Source organism: Colobus angolensis, unplaced genomic scaffold (genome assembly GCF_000951035.1).
Source record: "Colobus angolensis palliatus isolate OR3802 unplaced genomic scaffold, Cang.pa_1.0 Scaffold238, whole genome shotgun sequence".
Taxonomy (NCBI): Eukaryota; Metazoa; Chordata; class Mammalia; order Primates; family Cercopithecidae; genus Colobus; species Colobus angolensis.
In genome coordinates, this window is record NW_012115577.1 from 681,623 (window position 1) to 691,814 (window position 10,192).

General features: G+C 56.6%; 1 protein-coding gene across 4 annotated transcripts in view; it reads right to left on the minus strand.

The window, feature by feature from the left end:
- Positions 1-290: 290 nt before the first annotated feature.
- DDR1 (discoidin domain receptor tyrosine kinase 1) overlaps positions 291-10,192 on the minus strand; it is a 26,578-nt gene continuing 16,676 nt past the window's right edge. For 3 of the 4 annotated variants that reach the window (XM_011944999.1, XM_011944998.1, XM_011945000.1), the window contains exons 5-17: positions 9,268-9,415; positions 8,907-9,006; positions 8,218-8,404; positions 7,864-8,110; positions 7,272-7,367; positions 7,012-7,163; positions 5,758-5,923; positions 3,577-3,821; positions 3,292-3,419; positions 2,846-3,064; positions 2,136-2,370; positions 1,406-1,555; positions 291-1,289 (exon numbers count right to left, since the gene is read on the minus strand). In XM_011944999.1, the coding sequence (XP_011800389.1) occupies positions 1,149-1,289; positions 1,406-1,555; positions 2,136-2,370; positions 2,846-3,064; positions 3,292-3,419; positions 3,577-3,821; positions 5,758-5,923; positions 7,012-7,163; positions 7,272-7,367; positions 7,864-8,110; positions 8,218-8,404; positions 8,907-9,006; positions 9,268-9,415 (2,214 nt within the window). In that variant the 3' untranslated portion in view covers positions 291-1,148. Of the gene's footprint in view, positions 1,290-1,405; positions 1,556-2,135; positions 2,371-2,845; positions 3,065-3,291; positions 3,420-3,576; positions 3,822-4,916; positions 5,028-5,757; positions 5,924-7,011; positions 7,164-7,271; positions 7,368-7,863; positions 8,111-8,217; positions 8,405-8,906; positions 9,007-9,267; positions 9,416-10,192 lie in introns of all 4 variants that reach the window. The other variant, XM_011944996.1, reaches the window with a different exon arrangement.

Consider the following 10,192-nt stretch of genomic DNA (forward strand, 5'->3'; position numbering starts at 1 on the left):
CTGCCAAATGGGTTTATGGCACAAAAAAGGTTCAGCACCCCTGGCCTGACTGCATTCCTTCCAAGCCTCCAGCAGAGCACCCCTGTGAGTTGAGAAGGTGCATGTACTCAGACATTCATGCATCACCTGAGGTCACACAGGCAAAGGCCTGGATTATGCAGAAACAGAACACAATACTGGGCAAAATAGGTGATGGGAAATGGAATGGGGAGAGGGAGGAAAAAAGGAAGATGGGAAGTGGGTTCAGAGGGAGGTGCAGGAGGCAGTTACCAAGGAACCCACTCACACAGTTGTGGAAAACTCAACCTTTATTATTACCTGCCTAGTGCAGGGGATTAAAATTGCCTCAAGCTAGGTCCATATATTAGTGTAAAAATCTGTGTCTCTCCCCCCAAAAATGTACAAACCCCAAGTGATTAAAAAAAATCAATGTGGCAGCTACGCTAGAGATGTCCAACCCCAAGGCTACGGGCCGTTGCTCCCTCTTTCCCACTAATCCCAATATTTACTCCACAGAAACGTACAGGCTTAGAGAAGTTCTAGCTACAAGACTGCAGGTGGGAAGTGGGGGTGACTGAGGGCTGGGGCGGGGCTACCCCCAGGTCCAGTGTTTCAGGTGATGGAGGTGGAAGAAGCCCAAGCTGAGAACAAATCCCGAGCAGGCATAAGGGAACATTTTCCTCTCCTTCTTGTCCTCTTCACCCCCAGATTCTCAGCCAGTGGGGTCCAGTGTGTGACAGGGAGAGAGAAGCTGGGGGCGCAGCCACCTCTCCAGGAATCAGTGTTGTCCAGTGGGGCCCAGGTGCTCCAATGGGCCATGTCCAGTGTCTATCCTATATTTCCCCCCACCCTTCCCCAAGGGATGGCTAGAGGAGGTTGGAGACGATCCCATCCACAGGGCCAGCTGGGTGGGTGACAGGGGCTTCTGGGAAGGAAGAACAGGAAGGGGACATGAGAGCGTGTCCAGGAAGGGGAGAAGGGGCATCAGCTCCCTAGGTGGGCCCAGCCCACCTGCAGTCTCACTGCCTCTATTAGAGGTGATGGGCTGTCGGGAGGGGAAGGGCAGAGGTGCCATTGGGTCCTCTTGTTTTAGTGTCACTGGCTTCCCCTGGATCACTCCCTGAGGGAGGGGCAACTGGATGTGTGATTCACACTGTGTTGAGTGCATCCTCTGCCAGGAACCGATGCAGCTGGGAAAAGGGTGGTCGCTGCTCAGACTCCCGGCTCCAGCACCGAAGCATCAGCTCATATAGGCCCTGCGGGCAGGCAGGCGGCCGGGACAGGTACACCTGCATTGTGGCAGTGTGGATGAGAGGCAGGGAACAAATATTCTTTAGTCTCCAAGATGACAACTGCCCCTTCTGTCCCCCACCTTGGACCCATCTTCCTTCCCCTCCACTCTGACCTGCCGGCCCTGGTCCCGGAAGAACTCCCCCGCGTTCTCGATGACCTGCTCGTCGGTGAGCTGCCCAAAGGGCTGGGCCCTGCAGAGCATCAGCACCTCCCACAGGGTCACGCCAAAGGCCCACACATCACTCGCAGTCGTGAACTTCCCCTGGGGTGCAGAGAAGGCAGCAAAAACAGACAGAGACATCAGGCAACATAGACCCTCCTCCCTTCCTGTTGGAAGCCCCAGATCCACTCTGGGCTCCACTCAGGCCTGATCCCTCCCGACGCCAGGCTCTCCACTCTGCTCCGCTGGCCACCTTTTTCAACTCCTCTCCCTCGGGTTCTGCCTTTCCTCTCCATGCTCTGGTCCTCACTCCAGGGCCCTGGCCCACCTCTTCCTTCTGCTACTCCTTCCTCTCCATCCACCCCCACTTTCTGGTCCTGACCCTCAGTCTCCCTAAACACCCCCTTCTGTCTCCAGCTTCCTCCCTCTACCTTGTCTCTTGAGCTCTCTGCCACCCTGTCTCCAACCCCAGTACCCACTCTTGGCTCCTGGACTCTTGCCCATCACACTGCAGCTCCTGCTTTCCCCGGTCCCTTGGGCTAGGAGAACCTCATTTTACAGATGAGATTCTGTAAAATGCAACCCAGACAAAGTGCATGACTGATGGAGACCAGGGCTGTGAGTGGCGGCCAGTGTTTTCCCACCTGCCCTGCCCCAACCTGGCTGTCCTCAGGCTGCTCACCATGAGGATGCACTCCCAGGCCATCCAGCGGATGGGCAGCACTGCCCGGCCCTGCACACGGTAATAGTCCCCAGCATAGAGGTTCCGGCTCATGCCAAAGTCTGCGATTTTGATGGTGAAATTTTCCCCAACTAGGCAGTTCCGCGTGGCCAGGTCGCGATGTACAAAGTTGAGTGTGGCCAGATAGCGCATGCCAGAGGCGATCTGGGCTGCCACATGCAGCAGCATTGGGTAGCTGAGAAAGGAACCGACAGAAGGTCACTGGGGGCAGCTTCGCAGATTCCCATCCAGGAGAGGAGAGAGCCCACTCCCTGGGCCCGGTCACTCCGGTTCCCCATGTGGAGGTGGAATGCCCATGTGAGGCCAAGGGTCACTTCCCTCTCAGTCTTCCAGGCCTAGCCAACCCTAGGGGGGCTCTTCTTTTATTGTGCTCCCCAGTCTGGACTCAGAGGGGAGTGAGGGTGACAGAAAGCAGAAGGGACATCATGGCAGGGCCCAAGTCCCTTCACCACTCTTGCGTAGTCACCTCCAGCCTTTCTGTCCATGTTCCTGGGTTAACGTGTCACACGTTCCTTATCCCAGGCCCTCCTGGACCTCCCCCTGCCTTCCTACCCCCATGCTCCCCTCTTTTCCTCGAGGCTGAAGCAAGGGGAGAGGAGGAGACCCCCTTGGGGAATTCTCAGCAAGGCCCAGCCTGGGTAAGCAGGTACCTGATGGTGGGCCCCTGTGCAGCCTGCCCATCCCCAGGGGCCCCCTCAGCTGCCTTGTCCTCCAGCTGGTGGGCGCTGAGGAACTGGTTGAGGTCGCCGTTCTCCATGTAGTCAGTAATCATGCAGAGGGGGTCGTCCTGCACACACACGCCCAGCAGCCGGATGATGTTTGGGTCCTTGAGCCTCGACATGATCTTCACCTCTTTCAGGAAATCATTCCTGGAGAACAAGAAGAAGGTGAAGAGGAATGCCGAGTGGGCGGCCTGCACCTTCCCCTGCCCACCTCCTTCCTCAGGTGGACCAGGCGTCCCCACCCCCGGCATACACGCAAATCCCCTCCCAGAAACGCCACCCCTCTGTTGAGCTCTGCCATTGTTCTCTCTAGGTGGCTCCCCACTCTTCATGGCCTCCCGTCCCTTCTTCCAGAGGCCATCCCTGGTCCTCACCTAGCATTCTTGGTGGCATCTGGCCGTAAGATCTTGACAGCTACCAGCAAGGGGTGTCCCTTACGCATATTAAGGGGGCAGTCAAGACTGACCAGATCTTGAGGGCTGTCGACCTCACACAGGTGCACCTGGAGAAAGAAGTTTGTTTGCTAGGCGATCACAGGGTCAAATGGATTAACATGGTCACAAATGACTAAGGTTCCTGGCCAGGCGAATGTGCAGGCATGGCATCAGAGCACCCAATAAGCCAGACACTACTGATGGCTGGGTAGGCACCCTCCTTACCTCCCCAAACTGGCCCTCGCCAAGCTTCTCTTTGAAGCGGAGCCTCGATCGAGGGAAATCCACTCTGGGGGGCCCATCCCCGACTGCCCCTGGGGGCAGTGCAGGCACAGCATAGGTGTTGCCCCCGGTGACGCCCTGCAGGGTAACAATGTCAGCCTCGGCATAATGGGGGACGCTGCTCTGGGGAGGTGGGGGCAGAAGCGGGGCACCTGGCTTCTCAGGCTCCATATAGTCCCCACTGTAGGCTGCAGGGGTGAGGGGAAAGAAGACAGGACGAGGCATCAGGAACAGCCCGAGAGCTATAGTTCCCCACAGCTCAGCCTCCCGGAGGGCCCCGTGTCTCCCAGTCGATTGAGAAACTGGGTCTATGCTATATCTTCCCAGTATTCCATGCACCGACCTCAAACCAGGAAGACACTGGCATGGGATGAGAGTTAGCTATTCCAGAGGTTTTCAAGGCAATGAATATGGTTGAGCAAAACGGTCATAAAGTCTTACTCTTTAGGGCCTCCCTAGGGTCTCTCAGGAGACCATGAGATAAATCTTGGCTGGAAGAATTCTTCCCCAGGAATTCTCCCACCTCAGGATGGTCCCAGCATCCAGGCACCCTCCACCTTCCAAACCCTTGTCCCGCTCACCACAGCTCCCTCCCCTTCACTTAGCTGCTCTCCCGTGGCTTCCGCCTGACTCCTGGGGCCAAGCCCTCCCAGCCCTTTCAACCCAACACACCAAGCTCAATGACAAGCAGAGACAGGCACACAGAGAGGAGGGAGGATAACAGCTGCTCACAGCCCCAACACAAGTTGTCTACAGACAAGAGAGGAAGCAGAGCTGTCCCCTCTTAGCCCTGGGGAAGGGGCCACAATGAGAAGGCAACACCGAGGAGAGGAGGGGCAGACGGAAAGGGTCGGGGCATAAGCCTTCACCTCTGGGACGGCAGAGAGAGGACACATGTGGGGGAGAGGGCAAGCGCCGGGGTGAGAGCCCTCCTCCTCACAGCTCTAGAGAGAGCAGAGAATAAAGGAGGAGTTACAATAGTCTGGGGCCACCACAGCAACCTCCTGTCTAGCTCTGGAATGCCGAAGAGATGGTGTGGAAGAGAAGGAGGGAGAAGAGCTGGGGACCAGTAAGCTTTCTACTCTTCAGCTCAAGTGGGGGGGCTTTAAAAAGAGCAAGCAGCAGCAGAGATGAGCTAAGGTCACAAGAGCTTCCTCCTTGGGAGCTCAGGAGAGCAGAAAAGGCTACAGTGGGGAGAGGAGGAAGTGCAAGGTGTGAGGGCTTTTCCCTGCCCCAGTAGAGGTATGGGGAGCCTGGCGGAGCCCAGGGGCAGAGGGGCTTACCCTGGGTGTTGGTGGGTTTGGCCCAGGTGGGTGTGGGGGGGCCCGGGCCTCGAGGGGGACGGGCGTAAGTGGCCAGAAGGAGGCGGTAGGCTGGATTGGAGAGCAGCAACGCTGTCGGGAGAAGGAGGAGGGGAAACACGGGGAAGGGATGAGACTCAAGGCTAGACAGACAGGGAGACCTTGAATAGGGCAAGACCAGGGCTGATGGGATGACTGCATTAAGAGACAGGATAAAACAAGGATCTGCAGAGTGACGGATGGCTGGCTGGATAATGAATGGATGGACAGATGGGATATATGAATAGATGGATGGACGGTAAACAGATGTTTTGTTGGATGGATGGATAATAGATGGATAGATGGATGTATGAATATAGATGGATAGATGGATGATGGATATGGGTGGGTGGATGGATGGATGAATAGATTTATGAATATAGACAGAAGGATAGATGATAGAGGATTGATGGATGGATGCAAGGGTGTATGGCTATGGAAGGAAGGATGGGTGATGGAGGATGGATGGATAGAAGGAACAAACATGGTGAGTCTAATACAAAGCAGTGGGGCCAGGGAGACACAATGAGAGGGTACAACAAAGAGAGATGTCTGTGGGACACAGACGGGATAGGAACACGGGGGACTGTGGGTAATACATGCGGAACTCTTGAGAGACACTACATGATAGGGACAAAGAGTGATATAGGCAGTAACCAGGGGCACGGAAAGAAGAAAACAAGTGGAAACTGGGGAAGACAGGAAAAAAAAGAGAATGGGAAAGGGTTACGGTAAGAAAACAGCAGAGAGGACAGAGGTGCAACTGGAACAAGGCGAGTCTTACCAGAGCCATTGGGGACACAGGGAGCGGAGTGGGGCGGATTCCCACGAGGCCGGGGCTCCTGGTATGGGGGTGGCTCTCTAGGACCTGGGCGGTTGTTGATGAGGATAGTGTCCCCAGGAACAGAGAGGTGAACCGTCAGCTCCTCTTCCAACACCCTCCGTTCAGCCTTGTCATGGGGATGGGAGGCGTCACCCGTGTTGCTCAGCACACACGGCCTGGCCCTCTGCTGTGTCCATCCCTGCGTTGCCTCCCTCAGCCCTCACAAGAGCCCTACAGCTGTAGATACTATCAGCACCATCTTTAACAAGTAGAGAAACTAAAGCTCAAGAGCATGGAGGTAACTTCCCTGTCCCACAATGAGATTCCAGCCCTCATCTGCCCAGTCCATAACTATCAGCCTTTTTGTTTGTTTGTTTGTTTGTTTGTTTTTGGAGATGGAATTTCGCTCTTGTCGCCCAGGCTGAAGTGAAATGGCACGATCTCAGCTTACTGCAACCTTCACCTCCCGGGTTCAAGAGATTCATGCCTCAGCCTCCCGAGTAACTGGGATTACAGGCATGAGCCACCATGCCTGGCTAATTTTGTATTCTAGTAGAGATGGGGGATTTCACTATGTTGGCCAGGCTGGTCTGGAGCTCTTGACCTCAGGTGATCCTCCTGCCTTGGCCTCCCAAAGTGCTAGGATTACAGGCGTGAGCAATCATGTCCAGCCATCAACCTTAATGTATATTACCTCCAACTGGAAGACATGGCCTGGGGTGTGCCAGACATCTTCCCTTTGCCCCTCCAGCCCCACTCTCCGCCGGTCTCCACCCTGCTTCTGCCTGCCCCAAGGCTGACCAGTGTAGACTGCACCAACAGGCCTAGTTTGGGTTGGCCAGAGAGGAGCCCAGCAGGAATTTGGGGCAGAAAGTGAAGTCAGGGCATCTCTTCTCCCAGGCCCTCCCTGATGGGTAGGCACGGGCCAGCTGCATCCCAGGACCAAAGTCTACTGCCCCTGTCAAGGCACCCTCTCCACAGACTCTCTCCTCTGGGTCGTGGTATTTGCCGCCTCCTCTCCACTGAGCAGACCCGGTACTCGGGAGCAGCCCTCCTTATGAGCCCCATCCCCTCTTTGACATGGTGTAAGTGGTCTCTTTACTAAGCCCTCCTCTTGGAATGCTAGTGGGCTGTGCCCTGCAGTCCCCATTGGACCATGGCTCGTGCTGGGGCCTAGCCTCCCCCCACCATTCCACAGGCCGCAGCTGTGCCCACCTTGCTGAGGAGCCTGCGCCAGTGCAGCCGCCAGAGCATGAGGGCAATGATGAGCAGCAGGAGCAGGATGATGGCCACCAGGCAGCCGATGAGGATTGCGGTCGGGCTCCCCTCGGCCTTGGCCACGGGCTGCTGGCCCCTGGGCTCCAGCTCTGGCGGAGGCAACAGGGTCAGCACCATAGGAGGGTCCCACCCTAGCCGAGGGGGAGGCCCAGGGAGAAGGGTGCAGAGGGTCCACACACCCACCCGAGACTGCTCACCCAAGCTGCTGAAGTTGGTGGGAGGTGGGCCAGGTGGCCACCAGGGGGCTGGTGGGAAGGTGCCTCCCAGTGCTGGAGAGGAATTGTTCACCACATCTGGGGAGAAGGAACAAAAAGAAAGGAGGGAGGTAAATGAGGAGGAGACCCAAGGGAGGCAGTGGATTGCTGTGCAAAGGAGCAGAAGCATGGGTGATTCTCAATAGACAACCACTGACCAGTGGGGGTTGGGGGAGCAGGGTCCTGGAAGTCCCCAGCTGTGGTGGGTGTTAACCCTATAGTTGCTGGATTGTGGGGAAGCGAAGGACAGTTATCTGGAGGCTTAGAGAAGAGGGTATTTCTCAACTAATACAGAAGTATTTCAATATTTTAACAACCAATACTGTCATTCTAGCTCAATAACAGTCATGGGCGAGGGGCTTACAAAGGAAAGACGGATATGCAGAGAAGAGGAGGCAGAAAGGGGCTCAAGCTATTTGGGGTACCCCAATTGAGAAGTTTCGGTGGGTGATGGGTGGATATGATGCAAGGAATGAATATTTTGGGGACACTGCAGGGTTAGGAATGAAATCAGTTGTCAATTTCAGGGACTTACCAGAGATGAAGGAGATTTCGCTGAAGAGTAACCAGGGCCCCGCAAAGAGGAAGCGGCACTGCAGAAAGCGAGCCACACGGCCACCAAGGGGCACTGAGACAGCCCGGGCTCTGGGGTCCCCCAGGTTGCCCCCCAGGTTGTGGCGCATAGGCTCCCCCTCCCAGGCCATGGCAGGGCCACGCCGGAAGCGACATTCCACCCCGCCAGGCAGACGGGCTCCCAGCGTGTGCATGTTGTTACAGTGGACCTGGGGGGAAGGGAAGAGGGCACAAGGTCAAGGCTAAGAGTGCTGGGGGCACCCCAACGGCACCACTCATGGCTTCAGAGCCCTCCTTGAGAGCCGGACTCACTCACCTGCATGGCCTGGAAGGCCCTCAGCCGGTCAAACTCAAACTCCATCTCCACGTAGCCACTGGAGAAGCTGTGGTTGCTCCATCCCACATAGTCATAGCCTGGCCAGACCCGTAGCTCCTGACTCTTCCTAAAGTCATCCAGCCCCACCACGCCATCTGCCAGCTGGCCCAGACCCCCATACTGCAATCTGGAGAAGGGACCAAGGAAGAGGAGGTTGGAAGGGAAGAGGGTCTTGATATCCAGGCACTCTGCCCCGTCACCCCCCGGCACAGTGGCCTGGCAAGCCTGGCTCCCGTCCACTAGTCCCGTTCCCACCCCACCCCACACTCATGCAGCTGGCTCTTCTCTTCTCTCCACCCCTACCCCAGCTGTATCACAGGTACTTTGCAGGTCACATCCAGCACACCACCACCTCTAAGGGGCACCATTTCAATCTGTGATGTGCATATTTATTGCAGCAATTTCCAACCATGTGTGTTAGCAAAAAGGTGCCTTTTTCGTACAGTGTCATATGGGCTAGTGGTCACCCAAGTCCTACCCTTTGAGACCCCACCTAACCCATCCCTCTTCTCAATTCTTCCATCTCACTCCCCACCCTACTTACCATCCCCCCTACACACACACACACACACAGACACAGAGTCCTCCCTCCCACCCCAAACCCCACGTCCTGTAGGCGTCTTTCTTACCCGCCCATGGTATGTCCATCATAGGTGGAGTCGTTGAGGTACACAGCCTCAGATAAGTACATTGTCTGCCCCACAGGGGCGGTGTAAGACAGGAGTCCCTCTGGGGCAGGGTGAGAGGATGGGGATCAGAGGCACGAAGGCTCCATCCCCCATCCCTGCATCAGGCCTGGGCAGGTTTCTGGTCCCTTCTCATATCTCTCCACTGGCACATTGGCATGGAGGAGACAATGCTGGCTAGCCCTCTGCTCAGAGTGACAGTTTCCCAGCAGGAGAAAGGGAATCCTGGATGCCCATTCTCCACACTCCCCACCCTGCACTCCCCTGCTCAGGAAACAGATTCCCAGGGAGCTGGGCCACTCACCCCTCCAGAGGCAGCCATAGAGCTCCACCCGCAGACAGACGCTCATGACCCGGTCAGCCCGGGGATAGAAGCGAACCAGTCGGGCAACCATGGGGGGCCCAAGGTCCTTCAGCACTACTCCCTCAGGGTCCTCATTGCCTGAGATCACCTATGGGCCAGGAAACGGGGTGGGTGGGAAGGGGTCCAGGTCAGATCTTACTTCCCAGCCACCAGCTGCTCCCTGGCCCAGCCCACGGTGGCCACTTAAGAGACCCGTGAGGGGTGGCACCGAGCACACAGCACTGTGGGGCGCAGCCAGGCGTGGGTGAAATGAAGATCTGCAGCTGAGACCTCTGGCCCTCTTGCAGCTCTGATGTTCTGTCCTCAGACTCCAGGCTCAGCTGCCCTCTTCTCCTTGTCTGGCTCCATCCATTTGTCTCCCAGCCTATCCTCCCATTGTGCCCAGATTCTCCTCAATCCTCACAGACCTGCACCCCTGCCTCAGCTTCCCCTTCATTTCAGCCCATTCCCTCTGTTCATTCAGCAGAAGGTGGGTGAGTGCCCACTCTGTGCCAGGCATGTTCTCAGTGGTGAACGTCACTCCCCGCCCTTGCAGGACTGAAATCCCAGCAAGGGAAACAGCTGCGAAGAACAAGAGGCAGGGTGTATGGACAGAGCAGTGCGGTGGGTGGCCAGAAAAGGCTCTCTGAGGAGGTGACACCTGGCGGAGAACTGAATGGAGTGAGGGAGAGCCTGTGGTTATTTGCGGGAGGAGCTTTGCAGGCACAGAGAAAACGTCTGGAAGCTGTGGGAACGAGCCTTGGCTTGTTCCAGCAACAATGAGAAAGGCAGTGTGGCCAAGGAGGTGCAAGGAGCAAGTGATGCAGGCAGCAACCAGGTCAGGCTGAGCATCCTGCACCAGCTAGGGGCTCAGCTTTTGTTCTGG